At 54.3% G+C, this 19,771-nt stretch overlaps 3 protein-coding genes and 1 non-coding gene across 4 annotated transcripts; 2 read left to right on the plus strand and 2 right to left on the minus strand.

Moving 5' to 3' along the window:
* Positions 1-1,143: 1,143 nt before the first annotated feature.
* On the minus strand, positions 1,144-1,229 carry B0T26DRAFT_t190. Its single transcript has one exon. It is a non-coding gene; the product is annotated as a tRNA-His (tRNA).
* Positions 1,230-3,466: 2,237 nt separating this feature from the next.
* On the plus strand, positions 3,467-4,040 carry B0T26DRAFT_677070 (putative necrosis-inducing factor-domain-containing protein; the record flags this gene model as incomplete). Its single annotated transcript, XM_060440054.1, has 2 exons — positions 3,467-3,929; positions 3,985-4,040. 2 exons carry the CDS (start codon positions 3,467-3,469, stop codon positions 4,038-4,040), a joined length of 519 nt encoding a protein of 172 aa, XP_060293956.1.
* A 360-nt stretch (positions 4,041-4,400) lies between these two features.
* Positions 4,401-11,064, minus strand: B0T26DRAFT_856822 (uncharacterized protein). The gene is made up of 3 exons (XM_060447700.1): positions 7,993-11,064; positions 7,479-7,939; positions 4,401-7,420 (listed from the first exon to the last, which is right to left on the minus strand). The coding sequence occupies exons 1-3, from the start codon at positions 10,853-10,855 to the stop codon at positions 4,688-4,690; spliced, it is 6,057 nt and encodes a 2,018-aa protein (XP_060293957.1). The 5' UTR covers positions 10,856-11,064; the 3' UTR covers positions 4,401-4,687.
* Positions 11,065-11,225: 161 nt separating this feature from the next.
* On the plus strand, positions 11,226-15,791 carry B0T26DRAFT_714821 (uncharacterized protein). Its single transcript, XM_060442211.1, has 5 exons — positions 11,226-11,824; positions 11,878-11,904; positions 11,958-12,949; positions 13,010-14,744; positions 14,807-15,791. The coding sequence occupies exons 1-5, from the start codon at positions 11,363-11,365 to the stop codon at positions 15,665-15,667; spliced, it is 4,077 nt and encodes a 1,358-aa protein (XP_060293958.1). The 5' UTR covers positions 11,226-11,362; the 3' UTR covers positions 15,668-15,791.
* The last annotated feature ends 3,980 nt before the right edge of the window (positions 15,792-19,771 follow it).

The raw sequence follows: 19,771 nt of genomic DNA on the forward strand, positions 1-19,771 counted from the left end.
GTGCGTCTTGGCCTGAGGGTTGTGTCAGTGCGCGAACTGGTGCGGCTGATGATAGGTGTGAGATTTGCGCTTACACTAACGACTGCGACAGTCTTGATGGCCATTGTGTTGAGATATTTGTCACGGCAGGTGCAGACAGCTGACCAGATTGGTGCGCTCCGTCGTGGTCACACCGGATTTAAGCGGTGGTCTATGCACCCCACAACCACGTGACCCACACTACAGCCTACTTCCCCCGCGCCCTGCCCGAGCCTTGGAAGCTTTCTTTCCTTTTTCCTTCTTTAGCTTTAGATTCTACGAATACAGCAACCAAATTGCAGCCCTGCCTCTTTACAGTTGACTGTGCAGTGACAATATTGTTATTTTTTCTGTACTCAAGCTATTGGAATTTGGCTGAGATGATTCGATGCGGAATAGCAAATCTTGCGAGATGCAGTGAGTGCCAGTCCATCGAGACATCTTTATACGTTGACAACGTGGATACTGTCCGTGCATGAGTGAGGTTCTGTGCCAAGAGTCCAGGCCGTGCAAAAAAACATTCGGACGGATTTGTGAGAGTCGTAGGTTCAAAGCCAACAATGGCTCGGCCCAGGCTTGTTTCCCGTGCTGGTTTTCCGTGCTGACTTTCTCTTCGTTCAACCGGCTCGGACCACAATCTTCTAATCACGCTCGCCGAAAGTACCTAGTTATGCAATGAGTGCAGCCACATAACCAAAGCGTAGTCTAATTAACAATGTGGCATTTGTAACGAGTGTTTTGCAGCACGGCTCACTGCATTACCTCAACCTTCGGAGTTCGGAGTTCGGAACTCCACCGCACTCAAGTTCCGTCCGTCGGTCGGCCGTCCACATTTTGCCGGTGGATTAGGCCGCCGGGCGAGTTATTCCAGGCTGACAAAGGTCTGAGAGAACGGTCCTGCCTCTATTAGCTAATTCGCATAGCTCGGAGACAAAATACATCCAACTTGGTGGGAATGCCCAAGTAGCCGCTCCGCTCATGCGCTAACTTCATCGTGTCGTCTGTTACCAATATACGAGTTTCTGGATTTCCTTCGAATCGACAGAGAGTAGCAGCAATGCTTGCAAGGGTGGATTCCATGGTTCGAGGAACCGAGCTGATCGGGTGAATCATCCTAGTGTGTATTGGGATAACCAGGAATCGAACCTGGGTCCTCTCGGGTGTTGTTCGGCAGCCACAACGAGAAATACTGACCATTATACTATTATCCCTAGTCTGATTGTTGATATATGTGGATAGAGTTCAAGGTCATACAGGGAGGACCCGTCAGTGATTCTGTTGAGTGTTGATGGGCCCGGTGGATCGGGAACCCGCGACCCGGGACCCGCACTGCCGAGGTCTGTTGTCAGTCAATGGGGTGCACTGCAGGGCAAAAGCTAAAGGTTTGACACTGTCACAGGTGATTAAATCCTCGGAACCTTGAAAAGCAGCAGTGGGCTGATTTGCGAAACTGGTGGTGCCATGTGACATGGAGATATGGCCTAGTTCTGTCTCCTAGGAGTGATATTCAGGGGTCGCAAAAAGATGTTGTCAACAGTGGGTATGTGTACATTTTGGCTTGACCAGGTGCAGCAGTGACTGCCTATTGTTCCGCTTGAATCAACATCAATCACTCTTTCATCTCTTCTCAGGTACTGTTGTGGTTGGAATCCTGGGTAAGCTCGGACACTCAGCGTACGAGATGATCTCCGCGTTCTACCAAAAATTAAGGGGCCTTTCATTTCATCACCGTACTCATTCTTCATGATATCACCTGAGATCTGCAGCTGGGCCACCGCAATCCTGCTGTCCACCAAAACAAAAGAAAAGGGTGGGGGCAAACACCAAACCCTGATGGACACAGAGTGGAACCAATGGCGTCCACAAACTCGCGATACTTTGTGCATAGGCCTTGCCGAGTGCCGGGAAGGTCCATAACCGCAGCTGCCAAGCCTCTTCAAGACGTAGCGAGAGCATAAGTCAACTGTCCTAGTCCCCTGCACCTCACCTGTCCTAAAAAAGTGGGGTGGGACAGGTGAGATGCAGGGGACTAGGACAGTTGACCTGCACACTGAAGACGCAGCATACTGGAGATAGTCTTCAACAAAATCCAAGGGCCGCTGGCCTAGTGTATGATCCTCGTAAGCCAAAAATCCAAACAAGCTTCACCTGCGGCATTTCCCTGTGCAAACTGTCTCCACCAGGCTTAGGGTACAAACCCCAGAGAAATTCTACGAGAGGTCCTAGGTTCAATTCCCGAGTGGTCCCCGTCGTTTTGTCTATTGCTTGTCGGTAATGGCGATCGTTTGCAGCTTGTTGCGTTCGTATGCTTTTTGCAACACGATTATGGTGACGGAACTAGGTACTTTGCATGGCAAAGTCACTTTTGTCTAGCGCATTTTAATGTAAAAATACCTTTGCTTCTTTTTTGCGTGGAACTTAGGTACTGAGGCATTGTCTGAAAAGAGACCGACAGGCAAAAATTCGCCAGAACGAGTTGTGAATCATAAACTCTGTCATCAACTCTGTTAGACCAGCTTGCAAAAATATCCCCGAAACTCGCCGACTTTACTTGGCTGACAACACGTGACTTGAAAAACGACAAGCTACTCGTTTAAGCTTCCCCGTCTCGTTCCTGCGGGCCAGGCTGTCTCAACCTTGGCCTGCCACTCAGTTGTGGCCAGCCAAGGCGGTCGTCCAGCCTTACATAAGCCTCGCTTGAAACGCCAAAACGAATGATGAAGCCTCAACATCAGCTGATTGTCACAAAGCTGTGAGTAAACCACATTGCAACGATCCGGTGGTGGTAGTTGTGGGTGGTGGCTTGACAGCGAAACACGACTGCCGAAATAGTGCAAATGAGCGTTTGGTGCAGTGTTGTCATATGCCTGTGTTGCTGGTTGTTGATGTTGACAGCAGGACTAAACAAGCGACCCCGATTGGCTCGGCAACCCGGAGTCAAGCGACCAAAGTGGTCAGACCGATGCATCGGGGGACGAAGACGGAAACACGTCTTGGAAGATTGTCGCTCCAACTCCCGGCAGGCTTCTCGCGATATATGTCCTTGAACGGCGCGGAGCCCCGCAGATAAAGGGGCCGCGGGATGGGCCGGCTGGCCAGAGCTTCCGACAAGCGACGGCACAGCGACCAGCGCCGGGGCCACCCTCTGGCGCACGACGTGATACATGGGCCACAGGTCCAGATTTAGGCCCCTCGTCAGCATGGCCGTCCGCAGATCGAGATCTGCGTGTTGCGAGCTGCCGAAGACGTATAATAATTGAACACCCACGTCCGTCCGCATCCACCCCTGCCCCCCTAATCAACCCTTCCCGAAAAACTGACCGAAGCCTGGAAATAGCTCCGTAGCCCATGGGGGCAAGACCTGTGTGGAGACTAGGATTCACATCCCAGTGCCTCGGCCTTTTGCAGCTCTGATATCGTGCCGCGCTATTATAAAAACAAGCCTCCAATGCATCGCCTCCTAGGGCTCGCCATCGCAGCTTCTGCCCTGCTAGCCCTAGCGCAGGCCACTCCGGCGCCCGTCGTCGGCGGCGGCGGCGGCGGCGACTCAGCCGACAGCGTGCCAGTATTCCGGCGGGCCGACGACAACAAACCAGAGAAAGACTGCGGCAAGTCCAACATCACAGACCAGACGTCGTTCGCGTCGCCGCTGGCCCGCGACTGCATGCAGCTGGCGGCCAACATCCGCAGCGGCGGCGGCTGGTCCATCTTCGGCCCGTGGCAGAAGGAGATCGCGCAGTTCGGCACCTGCGCGTTCGGCGTCACGGGCATCTCCATCACGGGCCGGCTCGAAACGTTCTACGTCGGCAACCAGGACGTCATCGACTCGATTACCGACTCGGTCCAGCAGTTCCAGCACCTCGGCCGCGACGGCAACCCGATTATCGGCTGCGAGGGGAAGATGGGATGCAGTAAGCCTTTCCCTTTTTGCAATCTCACTGTGCGGTGCTGAAAAGACGCGAACAGATGCGAGGATCTCAGACGACCTGATTGTGACCTGGGGAATTTACCACACCAAGTGATGAACGAACCAGCCGGTTGCAGACCGGGCGCTGAAGTAGCGAAGCACCCAACCAACCTAATTGCTACTGCTAATGTGTTTATAATCGATACCATATATATCAGCTGAATGAAGAGCCTCACGTGGCAGTTGAGTGCTGGAGGAGGGAAGGAAAAGGCAATGGGGGGTAATGGAGGAAAGGGGTACAATAAGGGGGGACAAGACGATTAGAACTAGGCCGCTGTAGATACAGACACCAAGGCTTTCACAACAGGTCACTGTGCTCCCACCCGGTAAAGTGAAGACTACAGTGCAGTGAAGACTACAGTACAGTGAAGACTACAGTGCAGTGAAGACCACAGTGCAGTGAAGACCACAGTGCAGTGAAAGAACACAGTAATTGCAGCGAAGAAGCGTTGAATGCTTAGAACTAACCTTACCACTTCATTTGCCTCGCCTGCGGTCTGTAAACGTCAAGTCCGTCATTTTGCCCTTCAACTCCGAATGCTCAGCAGCTCCCAAACGATATCGCTAAAACATCATCATAACGCATCGCGGTCTTGATGCACAGAGACAGCCACCCTCCCTAGGTACATACACGTAAAAGTCCAATGGGCCGACGCCCACCAGCTCATTTTCCTGACAGATACTCCCTCGGCAACATCTTCGTCACTCCGCTCTCCCCGTCAGCCAGGCCTGTCCCTTCAGCTCCTCGATGGTGCTGTCTTTCAGCCACCAGCCGACATCAGTTTCTGCTACTTCAGGTTTGGCATCTCTCGCGGCCGTGTCCTCGGCATTGGTCTGCACGGTGACCTTTTTCTTTCCCTTCTTGGCCTCCGGAGTCTTGGCCACGGCCTTCGCCTTCCCTTTCCTGGCTCGTTTGTTGTTGCTAGCAGCGACCGAGCTGTCATCTTGGCCGGCATCATCTGCAAGGCCGAACAACCCAGTAGCAGCCGCCTTTTCTGCGGGCCTGTCAACGAGCACTGACCGCCGGTCTGCCCACTCAAATAAAAATCGTAGTCCCAGCAACCTATCGCGAGACCAGCCCTCTAGCCCGCTTCTAAGCACCAGCCTGGCGTCAACTGCCGTGCTTGCTCCTTCTCCCTCGCCAACGCCCCCGCCAGAGCCAACACGGTCAAGCACCAGAGAGCGCTCGGCATGCGTCAGATCTTTCAGTGCGTCCAAAGTGAAGAGCCACTCTAGCGGATCGCGGGCACCAAGGTTCATGCCGGCGAGATCGCTGCCACCCAACGCGCGGAGTGTGGCTGGGAACGGGCTTTCATGGGCCGGTCGGCGACGGAGGTACACGGACTGGTTTTTGCGAAAGTCTTCAATAATATGTGGGGAGCTTTCAAAGTCAATGGTAATGTTCCAGAATCCCATAGAGCTTGCGTCTGTGCTCACGTGCCGCACGTCTTCGAGCGGAGGAAGTAAGCACGGAGTCTGTTTACGGAAGCTGACGGCCTCGCGGGATGTTGAAGATGAAGTCGTGTTGCCGACAGTAGCAACGGCGGTGGGAGAGTTCGGCTTCAGCTCTATGAGCACGGGGACGTTAAGGGGCTGGCCAGTGACAAGATCTCTGGCCACGAGACAGCGAGGGTCTGTTGCTAGAACCCAAAAGTGCCGGAATGCCTGGAGATGCGACCGGTTATCTTGCACGCTTGCCGGGAATAGGGGGTAGAACGAAATGATGAGAGCCGCAATGGCGAGGTTGCTGGTGCTGAATGTGGCTGTACCACAGCCGAGAAACAGGGCGCCGATGGCGAGGTGAGCAGCGAGGTGGCTCCCATACGTTGTATTGGGATCGTCCCGGCCGTGCAGTGCGCGCAGTCGCCGAAGCACAACAAGATCCCCCGTGCCTGCCATCACAGTCGCACATGATAATGCCACCGTGTCCATGCACATGCGTGCATTCCCCCGAGCCACTTCACTGTCGAAGTTGCCGGCCGGGGTTCGGACAATACGCATGAACTCCTCCAGGTAGTGCACGAGCAAATCGCGCACTTTGGTATTGGCCGAACCAGCAAAGCGCAAACCTAGTGCGAAGCAGAGACCAGCTAGAATGGAGAAGAAAGGCATATCCTGACTGCCGAGCTTTGATACGTTTGTAAGACGCGACCTGGGCCTGTATGCAGCGGGCAGCGCGTCTTGTATCCACTCAAATGTTGGGTTTATCTCGTCCCACATAATGATGTTCTTTGCAACAGTTCGCAGCAACAATATGTCGGGGCGTACGTAGTCGAACTGCAAAATGGTGTTGGGAACATCAATCTTACGTGCAACAATATGATCCCCGGATTTCATGAAGATGAGCGCGATGGCGACGACGGCCCCGGCAGCAGACCTGTCGAGCACATGAGCTAACTCGACTCTCTTCGTAGACGTCGCAATTGTGAGCAGTTTCTCGGTCAGACGCATATCCCGCAGGCCCTTCAAGTCATTACCCCTGCCGAGGTTGATGAGGCCCAACGAGAAGCCGGCTGCCAGACGGTACCCTTCATCACGAAGAGGGTCCTCTTCCTCTCCGTCCTCAATAAACTCAATCTCAGACATCATGATTTCGCTCATGCGTCGGTGTTGGCTGTTGCAGTACAAAAGCCCGATGCCCATGATACCCGTGGTTTGGGTGTGTTTGGACAGGTTGAGTTCCGCAGCTCCGGGGGGCAGCATGCGAGTGACATGGACAGACAGAAGGCGGGTAATCAGCGAATCCATCGTCCCGATGTACGATGCTGCCAAGCCCAGAAGCAGCCCGATTGAAGTCATAGTATGCTTCGGAGTCAGATACTTAAACGCGACCCATTTGGCAACCGACTTGAGATGGCCGTTCAGCCCCAGCGCGAGCAAGAAGCCGGCGTGGCGATTGCTAAGGTCCTGGCCTGGTTTGTTGTAGAGGATCCACGACGTGTCGATCCCTTTGGCGTTCGGAGATATAGCAAGACCACCAGCGACACCTTGGTGAAAAAAGGCCCAGTTCATCTTCTCCTCGGTGAACAGTGATTTGTCAACTCCGACCGTGTTATTTGCCGGTTTGATGATGCACGTCAGGTTGAACCCGGCAATGTGGTACTTTTGCGTGAGAAGCGGGTGCCGGAGAGCATAGTATAAAAGACCTCGGCCTGCCGGAATGGCAAGGGTGCTAGTTGCGACGGTCGCCGCCAGATCCTTTTGCCGCTCCAAGTATTCAGGCTCCGTCCAGTCTTTCTTAGCGTCTAGACGGAGAACCCGAGGCTTGGTAGACGACAACAGATGTTGTGCTTCGTTCAGTCTCCTGTCATCCCTGAAAAGCGAGCGGACGACGGCCTGCCGGTCTGTTTCGTTGGTCTCCTCGACCTGGTCGTGGAGGTCGTCGAGGTGCTGGCAAATCATTTTGAAGTCCCATTTTGCAACATGGGAAGGAGCCTAACAAAGAATGAGTCCCCAGCCCTCAAATGAACATATGAACGAATCGGATACTCACATTGATGTCGGAGCCCAGGGCCTGGCCAAGCTTTGCTGGCTGCAATACCGCACTGATGTCAGTACGGTTCACAAGGGCAAGCAGGCTCTTCGACCAAGTTGTCGGCGGATGTGGCTGGCACATGTAAATAACATCTTGCAAAGGCGTCAAGACTGCTTCGGGTAGAGTTTCGAGAATCTGCGGAGTGAAGCCGCAATCATGCATAGCCACAACCATCTGGAAGGGGTTGCTTGTTGACTTGAGTAGGACAAAGAGCTTCTCGAACATGAGGGTACGGGACGTAAGGCTCCCCCACAAGTCCCGCCGGGGGCTGTCGGTCCAAAAATCCCGAGTGGCATTAGTGTAAACTTGTAGCAAAGTAGGGAATTCAGAGCCGTTATCAGTTGTGAGATGCGACTGAATCCAAGTCAAGATGCAATAAATGGCCGGGGGCTGGGCGATGCTTGTGTGGACAAACGGGGCTGCGGATACGTCAGTAATACGATTACATCTACTCGAGGGTCGTTTGGCATACCTGAGTCGCGGGTTTCTTCCAGTTCGACCTGCATTCCTAGAGCGTAAAGAGCCTCGTATCCCTTCCATCCCAGCCACCGAGAAAGCTGGCAAAGCACCGCTTTCAGGTCGCTCGGGCCAGGCGAAACTTCCTCCGGGGACAGAATGCTGAGTTTTTGTTCCTCAACAAGAAGATGCATGGCAAGCATCGTACTCCATGCTGCCATATTCCGAGATTCTCGGTCCCTGCTCACCGCCGTCGGAAGATAACCCTCGGACCCAAACGCCGAGAGACCACCGACTGACGACATATACCTTTTGGCGAGTCCTATATGAACGGCCATGAAGCTACCCGACCCCGAGTCCTGTTCCGCGGGGCTCTGTGGTGTGTCCAGGACGCCCTCGTCGAGCAGCCAGGACCACCCCTTCTTACGCATCCAGGGCGGACAGGCAGCCGAGTTTGGGGTTTCGTGCATCATCATAAGTTCAAAGTTGCTCTTTGGGGCCAACCGCGGGGGAGCACTGCTGTTAGCCCTTATGGATTTCTCGTCGGAGCACTCCAAAACCAGGAAGCTGCTCAAGAGTAGAATTACTAGAGACGACCACTCCAAGTCTGTTGGGGGAGGGTCGAGCCCCTCATCTTTCAGCTCCTGAAGCCACTGCATAATGTGCCACCACCCGACAAGCATTTTTTCGGCATGCGAAGAGGGCAGGACGCTCCGGCAGGTCGCCAGTGTTCTCCGAACAGAAGGGGACAACGGCTGAAGCCTGACTCTGATGCGATGAAACTTGCCATCTTTGTCCCGAAGATCAATGACGCCACGGTATTTGGGATGGCAGATGGAGTCAATCTGGGTGCCGGTGACCCGGGCACGTACTTCTCGATTCACCCGGTGGCTACCAACAAAGCCGAGACTGTTGATGTTGTCGACGAAAAGTAGCGGCAATGCCACTGTAGTCAATGGACGCCATGGCGATTGCAAGCTTAACTCCCGCCTCCCAGACCTGTCTTCGGACAGGATTATGATAGTCTCTTCACCATCAGAAACCTTGCACGAGTCAACTACACTCTGGACTCTCCGGACTTCGGCGAATGTAACGTTCACGTCGGGCGAATCTGTTGGTGGGGATCTGTTGCTCTTTCCTGGGGTTTCGTCTTTCCGCCTCTCGACAAGAAGAGTAAGAAGCTGCAGTCTTTTATCAACCGGGTCCTGGATGCCAACCAAAAGCAGCGTGCGACCCTGCTCATCCGTGGCGGTGGGTGGACCGACTAGAACAAACACCCTAGACTGGCTCCTTGCGGGCTTGCTGGAGGTCGAGTATCGAACGTTTGCATTGTCCATGGTGATACTATGGACCTTGGTGAAAAGCATCTCGTGGGTAAGACCGTCGAAGTCGTGATCTTCGAGGCCCATTGTGTGGAATCCTCCAAAATCGCCGTCTACGCGCAGCTCCTCGAGCAAGCTGTCTGCCTCGCTGACCACGTTAAGGTTCTGATTCAGAGCGCCGCCGAAACTCGGGCCACCATATCCGCTGCTCATGCGTGGTCGCTGACTGGTCTGCGACTCGACCCTCCTTCCGCTAGGCCCGCTATGTAGCGGCGGTTCGGCGAAGTTAGACCTGTCCTGGGACGCGGAGAGGTCTGCTCGGGCCAGCAGCGAGCTCACTCTCCGCGACTGCCTACGGGTCACATCGCTGCCCCTCTCGGGGTCCAAGGCGCTCAAAGCGTTGTCCAGAGTCTTTTCGAGAATCTTGTCCTTCTCGTCAATTCTCACGCTCTTCCTTGTCTTCTTGCCAGGAAGGGGCGCGCCAAAGCTTTCTCTCATCGCGGGGTGCAGCGGGGTTACAGCACCGCTTGCCAACCCAGGTGCCATAGAGCTCCGCCGGCGAGATACTTTTGGTGCTTTGTCCTTTTGCCGTCCAATGAAGGGGTCTTCTTTCCGGAGATAGCTGAGTCGCCACACGCTGTACATACTCGTTTCACGATTGACCGTCACGGCGATGTTCAACCTGCCTTCCCCGGCACTGGAGTCAAAGGGAATCTTGATCGCCTCGATGTGCACAATTTCCTCGCTTGCATTGAGGAAAATGGCGCCGACGGAGCTCCTCCGCCCTCCAGCAGGTCTGGGCTTGTCCGTCTGTGTGACCACTAGGCCAATCTCGAGCAGGGGGTCCGTCAGACACACCAGACGGGGCCAGTGGCTCTCACTCGACTCAATTGGCTGTTGCCACATATTTTCCAGCGTCGAGCTGAGACGAAGCGGCAACACTTTTGGGTTCCCCAGTCCTTCGGTCGAGAATTCCGTGACCTTCTGGTTCCGCGCTGACACGGGCGAATTTGACGAAATAAACGAGTTGGGGGGAACCTTGGGTAACCGAAGCGGCACCAACACCGTGTTATTTGCCTTTGCTTTTCGTTGTATAATGACGCCGACTGGCGCTGCGCAGGCCGACTCGACCTCGAAAGGCATGTGGACGACATGGCTTGTTCCGGAGAGGAAGAAGATGTGGGCTTGGGTCTTGAGGAAGACGACAAGGGCCCTGGAGAGGAGCGATTGGTCGTCGGGTTTCTTGCTAGGCTGTCCGATTTCTGGGGGCATGTGTTGACTGTCGGACGAGGCGAGGAAGTAGGTCAAGATGGCCTGCGTGATGGGCTCGTTCTCGAGGTCAAACTTGAAGCTCTTGCGGAAAATGCCCCCCCGGGACCAGAGCACGCAGGTCTCGGTGGTGAGAAGCTCGTCTTCGCAGTCGAAATTGGCCTCGCTGTCGGTACTAACCTCCCACGTGTAGGAGGAGACCGGGGGGTTTGGGGGGAGAATGCCCTCCTCGATCGCATGTCGCAAGCTAGTCGGCTGGTGCACTCCCAGCGACGTGACCGACGCCATAGTGCCGGCGGGGTCGGCGGGCGGCGGTCAGGTTCTAGAGTAGTGGATTTGGCAAGTTACGCCAAAATTGGAGTTGAGGGTCTCGATAATAAGAGAGCAAAGCGAGACATGTCAAAGATTGGGTTTTGCAGACAACTTGAACTGGCGTTTGTTACCTGGCGGGATGGAAGGTTTGGCAACTTTCGACCCCTCTCCTCTCGTCAGTGCTGTTCAAAATGTGGTAGGCGCGTTCAATTGCTCGACGCGACCGGCAACCGACCCGGCAAGGCTGCAGCGCCCCACAAATGTGAGAGAAACAGCTGTTGATTGGCCGAAGCTTGACACATCATGCAGGGCAGCAGGGCCACCTCGGCCTGTCCTTTCATTTGGCGCCATAGCTCTGACGTAGCTTTCGGTCTCGCTCGTGCAACTGCTACCTGGAGCTTCGACAGCGCACGCCGACCGACCTGAAGCCCCTCCCGCGCATCGCACAAACGCCATGACGCTGCTGGCTTCTCTGGAATCAACATGACCGAAGCCTCGCCGGACGCCGGCGACAGAGAGACGCAGCATGCAGTCTCCAGCCCAACGCCCAACGACGCCGGCCCAACAGCGACAGACCAGCTTGCCGCCGACCATCCCGCCGACCAACCCACCGACGTGACACGGCACGCCGACGACAGTACCTCGGCCCTCACGAGCGATGGCGCTGGCGGTAGCACTAGCATAAATACCGGCGACGAGGCAGAACAAGCAGCTCCCAAAGCAGCCGATAAAGACGAGGGTAGAAAGGAGGGAGGAAACGACGGCGCCAACGATGGCGCCAACGACGACGACGACGAAGAGGATGAGGAAGACGAAGACGAAGATGACGACGAAGACGAGGATGACGAACCGAAGCTCAAATACGCTAGGCTGACACAGCATTTGGGACCCGTCTACCGGAATGGCGACGCCACGAGCTCCTTTCTGGTTTCTGGAGACAAGATGGTCTGGCGCATCGCCTCCGTATCGCCGGCTCACTCGCTAACATGGCTTGGCAGATCATGGGAACGCACAACGGCAATATCGTCAGTGGCCCTCGACACGCGCAAGATGCCCCATTTGCTAACTAGTTCCATAGCATATTATCCAACTGCCCGTCTTCCAGCCGCTCCACGTCTACCACGCCCATTCTGCATCCGTGACATCTTTATCGATATCTCCCTTTCCCGCCCCGCTCCCAACTGTCAAGTCAGAGGCAGCCGCGCGGGGCATCACCCAGTCTGGGGCCAACACCCTCCGACCGGGCACAGGAACGAGCCAAGCTCCAACCTCGCCTGCCGCTGCAAGGAGGCCGAAGGAGCGTCCCGCTGTTCCAAACACCCCGGCGAATAACATATACATAGCAACGTCATCGATGGACGGGAATGTCTGCGTGCAGTCACTGATTGATGTCAAGGATGTGCAGCTTCGAAACTTTGCTCGCCCGGTACAGGCAGTTGCCCTCTCACCAGAGTACAAACACGACAGGACTTATCTCTCTGGCGGGCTGTCTGGACAGCTCATTCTGACCGTCGGTGCGCCTGCGGGCCGGAGCACTGCAACGACCACAGGCGCTACTGCGCAGGCTGCTGGCTGGTTGGGCAACATGGTGGGAGCCACTAGCGGCAAGGATACTGTCTTGCATTCGGGCGAGGGCACCATCAATACTATCAGGTGGTCATTGTCGGGCAAGTATGTGGCATGGCTGAATGAGCACGGCATCAAGATTATGCGCACAAAACTGCACCTCGAGAGTGCCGATGCAGAGGATGCCTGGAAGCGCATTGGCCATATTGACAGGCCGCAGACGGACGAATGGGAGACCATGGCCAGTGTGTGGAAAGGCAGAGTCGAGTGGATCGATGAGCAGGCCATCGAGCCCGACGAGACTGACAAAGATCGCCAAGCAGCGCCATTGTCACCCGCAGCGGAAAGGCTCAAGCAACAGCAGTTGAAGAGCACTAAAAAGATTGAGCGCTTGCTCGTAGGTTGGGGTGGCACCATCTGGATCATCCACGTCCATCCCGGCAGCATTGGGTTCGGCAAAAACGCCGGGGAAAGGTCTGCTGGACGGGCAGAGATCGTAAAGATGTGAGTAGTGGCCCCTGAACAGGCCTTGAATATGTACGACACGTTGCTGACCTGTTGCAGACTTCGCATGGATTGCATTATTTCCGGCATCTCGTTATATACCCAGAACCTGTTATTAGTACTTGCTTTCTGTTTTCCTGATAAGGAGGAAGAGGAGGAGAGCGGAGAGAGCAGCTCTCGCGGTCACAAACACACATTATCCACAGCATCTACCGGGAGCGAGCCGTCGGGGGGCATACGCCGCAAGCAAAACAACCCGCCACCGGAGTTGCGGCTGATTGACCTCACATCACAAGCTGAGGTCGACAAGGACGGGCTCAGCGTGAGCCGCTTCGAGCGGCTGTCCTCGAACGACTACCACCTCGGCGTTTTGCCAGCGCAGACTGTGGCCGCGGTGGCATCGACTCGCGGAGCTCTAGAGACTCTAGCGGGGCTTGGTAGCGAGATGCTCAACGTTGCCTTCAACCCCAGGTCGCTATTCAACTCGGGAGCCAGCGTCAAGAGCAACGGTAGCAATGATGGGGGTTCTGGGTCCAAGATTACCCCTACGTCGAGCAACGTAGCGTCCTCACTGCGCAATGGGCGCGGCTCTGTCCACCCGAATCTGGCCAAGCCCGGGGTCAAGATCTTCCTCCACAGCCCGTACGACTGCATCTTAGCAACAAAACGTGACCTAGGAGATCATCTGGCGTGGCTTTTAGAGCGCCAGCATTATCAGCAGGCCTGGGAGTTGGTTGACGAGTACCCGGAGGTCATGTCAAGCGTCGAGAAACATTCTGACGTGTCCCCCGCGACTCCAGACCGGACACAGACCTCAGACGACTTCTTCGACGACACTTCGTCGGTCATGGACGGCATGCGGTCTTTCTACTCGTCGGCGGAGAAGGAAAAACGCCGAATCGGAGAAATGTGGGTGCAGGAACTCATCGAAGCTGGCGACTGGGCTCGTGCAGGTCGGGTCTGCGGCAAGGTTGTAGGCTCACCAGACCGATGGGAGAAGTGGGTGTGGACGTTTGCTGGCGCGGAGAAGTTCGACGAGATTGTGGACTACATCCCGACCGAACCCACCCGGCCTCCGATCCCAGGGACCATATACGAGGTTGTGCTCGGGCACTACCTCGAGTTCAACAAGCCCAGGTTTCGCGACTTGCTAGAGAGGTGGCCAACATATCTATTCGGCGTCACGTCGGTGACGGCTGCTCTCGAGCGGCAGCTCAAATACCGCGATGTCCAAGAGGACAGTATCGAGGACGGTGAGGTCGGCCGCGATTGGCGTATCGTGATGGAGAGTCTTGCTAAGCTGCATGAGGCCAACGGCCGAACCAGGGAAGCTCTGAGATGTTACATCAAACTCCAAGATGCCGACTCGGCGATGCGGTTGGTCAAAGATGGCCACCTCGCGGAGGCAATTACGGATGACATTCCGAGTTTCATTGGGTTGCGCGTACCACAAGACCGCGTCAACAAGATGACCCGCGCCGAGCTCGAAGAGGCAACCTCGGAAGCCATCACGCTGCTTGTCGATGAAGCCCAGCACGGACTGGTCAAGCCCGACGTTGTTGTTAACCAGCTGCAGGAGAAGAACTTGGCTGCGTATACCTTTTTCTACATCCGAGGTTTGTGGCGTGGCCAGGGCATCCACCAACACCATGGCGAGTCCCACGATCGTCTCGTCTCGGACAGCAAATCGCTAGTCGACAATTTTGCCGACCTCACAGTCCAGCTCTTCGCCCTTTTCGACCAGTCGCTGCTTATGGACTTTTTAAAGACGTCGACGGCATACACGTTCGAGAAGGTGAGCTTTCCTTTCTGTAAATCGCCATGGGGCATCCAGACCCATATTAACATTCGAAATAGGCTGTCGAAGAATGCGAACACAAAAACTACATCCCGGAACTTGTCTATCTGTACTCCAAGACTGGCGAGATGAAGCGGGCGCTGTATCTCATCATCGACCGGCTCGGCGATGTCAGCCGCGCCATCGCGTTTGCCAAGGAGCAGGACGACCCGGATCTGTGGGAGGATCTGCTCAACTACAGCATGGACAAGCCGCGCTTCATCCGCGGCCTCCTCGAGGAGGTCGGCACAGCCATCAACCCAATCACCCTGGTGCGGCGGATCCCCCAGGGCTTGGCCATCGAGGGCCTGCGCGAGGGCCTGAAGCACATCATGAAGGAGCACGAGATCCAGTTCAGCATCAGCTCTGGCGTGGCGCGCGTGCTGCGCAGCGAGGTCGCCGCCGCCCAGAACCTCCTGCGCAACGGCCAGCGCCGGGGCGTCAAGTTCGAGGTTGAGGTGCACGCCGCCGACCACGTTGACGTCCAGCCCAAGGACGCGCCGGCACTAGATCCGCACCAGGCGGACGGCAAACCAGCTGCCGGGGATGAGGTGCCGGCCTCCGCAGAGGGCAGCGCTGCCGCTGCCAAGCCCCCCGGCGCGGCCAAGAAGTGGTCGCCGGGCCACTGCGCGCAGTGCTTCGAGCCGTTCGCCGCGTGGGAGACGGAGACGCTGGTCGGCTTCGCCTGCGGCCACGTCTTCCACCTCGCCCACCTGCTCGAGGCGCTCCGCCCCGGCCAGCCCGTCGACCGCGTCCTCCTCGACGGCGTCGCAGAGTACCGCTCCCACCGCATCGGCGCGAAGGTCACGCACGCCCGGCTGCTGAGGGACCGCATCATGGGCGGCTGTCCGGTGTGCAAGGTCAAGGAGCCTCCTGCGTGAGCGGGCGCTGACTCCTAAGTAATTCCATGGAGAGGAGGGGATGGTGGGTGGGAGTTGGAAGTTGTTTGGGGGCGCGGTCTTGGCTGTAAATACTAGTTGGTACTAATACGACACCGATACTTAGTAGTGCGTAATTAGCCTCGGCCTGCGTAATTGGTCTCGGCCTGCGTAATTGGCCTCGGCCTGCGTAATTGGCCTCGGCCTGCGTAATTGAGGGTCGAGCTGTAAATTACCGTTTTGCCTTTATTTTCCTCGTGTTTTCTCGTAACACTGTGGGTAATTGTCATGGCACCTGCAGTTGAAAGCGTCGCGGAATTCAGTAAGCAGTACTGCCGCCATATTCTGCGGTTGCCTTGTTGTACTGCACAGTAAACGCATGGAGTTCATGGTGCCGCTCTTGCTGTTGCCCCGCGAGGTCATTGGCTGAGCAGGTTCGGCGTTTCGGTGAGGTGGTGTGGTGTAGTCGTGTCTGCAGTCGTGTGGTGGTGTGGTATCACCGTGACGTGGAAATGTAATTCTGTACCATCGAGTACCAGCGCGCAATGACACGATCTTTGGGTCTCCCTTTTTTGTCCTCTTTTCCTTTTTTCCTCCTTTCTTCCTTTCCTCCTTCCTTTCTTTCCTTTCCCTCTGTCTTTTGTGTCTGTCTTTCTTTTTCTCTTATCTCTTCTTTCTTCTTCTCTTATCATTTTTTTCTTCTCTTATCATTTTTTTCTTCTCTTATCTTTTTTTTTTCTCGTATCTTTTTTTTCTTCTCTTATCTTTTTCTTCTTCTCTTTTAATTTTTACACGTATCTCCATCGACAACTTCTGATACTATACCCACCTTCTCCCGACACTCACAACCGACTAATCTGTAGTAAAGCTCTCGGAACTCGCGTAATACCACGATTTAAATTTCCGGCCCTGTCCCACCTGTAGCCAGTCTCATGGTTCAATACGACGTGCCTGACTTTTCACCAATAACAGGCGTCCACACTATTTAGAATGGGTTGGCCTCGCATTCCTTGGCGCGTTCTGGTGGAGGCGGAGCATCTGGACAAGGCTCTAGGTCGAGCTCTCTGCGGGGGCGGACTCGCATTTATCAACCAAGCCATGGCCGATTCTTGTTATCGCTCCCTTACCTAAAATCGGTTCGTATCAGTGATGGCTAAGTCACCGTAGTTTCTTTGGCAATCTGGCTTCTCTCTCACGCTTCAGTCGCTCGACTCGCTCCCCAACATGGGGAATAATAAAGCCAAGACGCACCGCCTTGAGGGGGTCATGGTGGACGGCCTCCAGGTCCAGATCACCATCTTGACAATCGCCAAAGACGATCCCCCGGTCGCTCCCGTCTCCCCGTCGGGTGCTGGCATCTATAGTTGCCCACGAACCACGCAAGAGTTCTTCAATGAAGCCAACGTTCAAAGCCTGCCGACTTTTGTGAAGCGGGAGCTTGCCACCTCGACTGGGTCTTTGTTATGTAATTACAGCCCAGCCCTGCGATTTGTTTCATTAATAATGACTATCGTGAAGCTTGGAAATACTCTGACCTGTGAATTTAAGCATTGTCGAGGGCTGGCATCCTTGGGCCTTTGGTCCTATGCAAGAAACCTTGCCCACTTTTGATCTACGCAAACACGAAAGTGAATGGAAAAGTATTACCGGAAAACAACCCCGATATATTGAGTCCGACGAAGTCCCAGGTAGCTACTGCCATTCTTTCGATACCTAGACTCCGAAGCATAATCCGCACTCGTCACTGACAAAAGGTTTGAACCTCAGAGACAATGACCTATTCGGACAGCTATCTCAGATTTGAAAAATATAAGGACCAGGACTATCAAACGATGCTACCATACGTGGGTTAATCGTGCTTCACCCCAAATTTATTGGGTTTTTTTTTGGTTTCTGTTAGTAACAAGCATGGAATATTAGATTTTTACATGGATCTGTCGAGCCAATGCATTTCCCGAATCCCCAGATCGGGAAGTTATCGCCGTTTTCTACACAAATGTCAGCGAGCAAATTTTTCCCCTTACCAAAACACTGGTAGCCATTTTCCACAACTCTCGATACTGGAAGGAACTACAACAATGCCCTTACAACATCTTTATCAACATTTGGGTAGTTCTAGCGAATTGGAGAACCGTTCTAAACGCATTTGAGCAAGAGCGGGAAGATGCAGAAAAGGCGAGTCTGCTGATTTTATTGGGTCTCTTTTTAAGCCTTTTTCCATGAGTTGAGATGCGGTTGGGTCATCCAAAGCGGCTAACAACGATACCGTGCACAGAAATTGTTTGGTAACAGAGGGCATAAAGGATGAATTGTCATACAGACAAAAGATTTATATCACAAGGCGTCCAAGGTTATGAGATATCAGCAGTTAATTCGTATGGATGCGAGATTTTTCAAGTGCATGCAAGATCTGGTGAGAGCTAGTCGCGATGCTCACAGCCAGCCATTCAAGCGTTTCAATTCTGGGATCGGTGACTTGCTCTCCAAGATTGAGAGTTATAGGGAAGAATTCAATGCTCTTCTCAGTCGCTGGAATAATCTGTTGAGTTTGGTGGGTGCCACCGAAATCTGCAGACGAAGCATTCCCCCCCCGCTAACGCCAGTCAACCAATAAGTCAGGTGGGGGACTTTTGGAACACCCCTGCCTATGGAACAGCCCCTGAATCGGACCCCGCACAACACCACAAACTTCAATTGCCAACAACTTCGTCAATTAATTAGCTACAATGATGAAGTCTTCAGTATCGGATTCTCCTGATTCTTCTCTTTCAGAATAACTAAGGTCCTCTCTGCCAGCCTCTCTCTGTGAGGCACGAACCTCCTCAATTCCAGCGAACTGCGTATTAGGGTCGACTTGGACCTTCCTTCTCTTTCGGCCTCTTGTGCGTTCTAGGCTTTTTTCTGCAGCCTCCAATTGATGCGCCGTATTGGCTAGTTGGAAAACCACGTAATCGAAGGCTTTTGCGGCCTTGCGTATGAAAAGTCGGTCGTTGGCAGTCCGTTTCTGGCCGGCTAGAAAAACCTGCCCCTGAATACGGAAATCCTTCGGCTTTTTAGGGGTAAACCATATAGGCCGGCCCTCCGAATTCTTATTTAGAATGGGGTTATGGACCTCTTGAAGGTCTATAGAAACCGTAGAGGTCAGTTGACCAACGTCGCCGTTAGAATTCTTAATAACAAGGCCGTTGCTTAGGGGCTTCCTGAGGCTGACCGGCCAGAGGCCTGTAGCTTTCCAGCCGGCTTTGATATTAGATTCAGTCATTCCATAGACCCTGGCTTGCCGGTAGCATGCTAGGAAGGCCCTCTTTTCAGCAACAGTGCCTTCGTCGAAGCCGGAAACAACCTCATTATGCTTGGCTCTGTACCGGGCTTTTAGAGGGCCGAAAACCGATAAATCCAGGGGCTGGAGAACGTGGGAGGTGTGGGCTGGTAGAAATAACAATTGTACGTTATTAGAAAAGGCTAGCCACATGAATTTTTCGGTGGTATGACTACCGTGGCCATCTAAAATAAGGAGGCGCTTCTCCGAGGGGGTAGCTGGCCGAGTCTCTGGAAGAAAGATATTGCGGAGCCATGCGACGGCAGTATCATCGTCAGACCAGCCGTTTTCAGTGGATTTCCACTTCCAGCCCTTAAATGGCTGTAAATCGCGTGGATACCATTGTTGTTGAAGGCTTCCACCTTTGAAAATGACGACTGGGTTCAAATACCGGCCGTCAGCGGAAATACATTCGATAATCGAGGTCCAAATTCGGTCTCCTTTCTTCTTTTTCTGGAATTTCTTTCTTTCCTTAGATCCAACAACCAGGCCGTTATCTCCAATGCCAGAAGCAATGCCAGTTTCATCCATATTATACCTATGCTTGGCTGGAATAGCCTCCACGCCTGGAGGCTTCAAATAGTCAAACCAAGACCGGATAACGGCCTCAGAGGCTCGATCAGCACGGTTTGCATGGATTCTCCGAGGCCTAATTGTAGAAATAGATGGATTTCTAGCCAAAAACCGGCTAGTCCAGCGTTTTCCGAGGGTCTCGTTATCTTCGAGCATTCTTCTAGCTAGTTTCCGAATTTGGGCGTGGGTTGGAGGGTGACCGAGCGACCCTTGGA

Source organism: Lasiosphaeria miniovina (genome assembly GCF_030549165.1).
Source record: "Lasiosphaeria miniovina strain SMH2392-1A chromosome Unknown B0T26scaffold_5, whole genome shotgun sequence".
Taxonomy (NCBI): Eukaryota; Fungi; Ascomycota; class Sordariomycetes; order Sordariales; family Lasiosphaeriaceae; genus Lasiosphaeria; species Lasiosphaeria miniovina.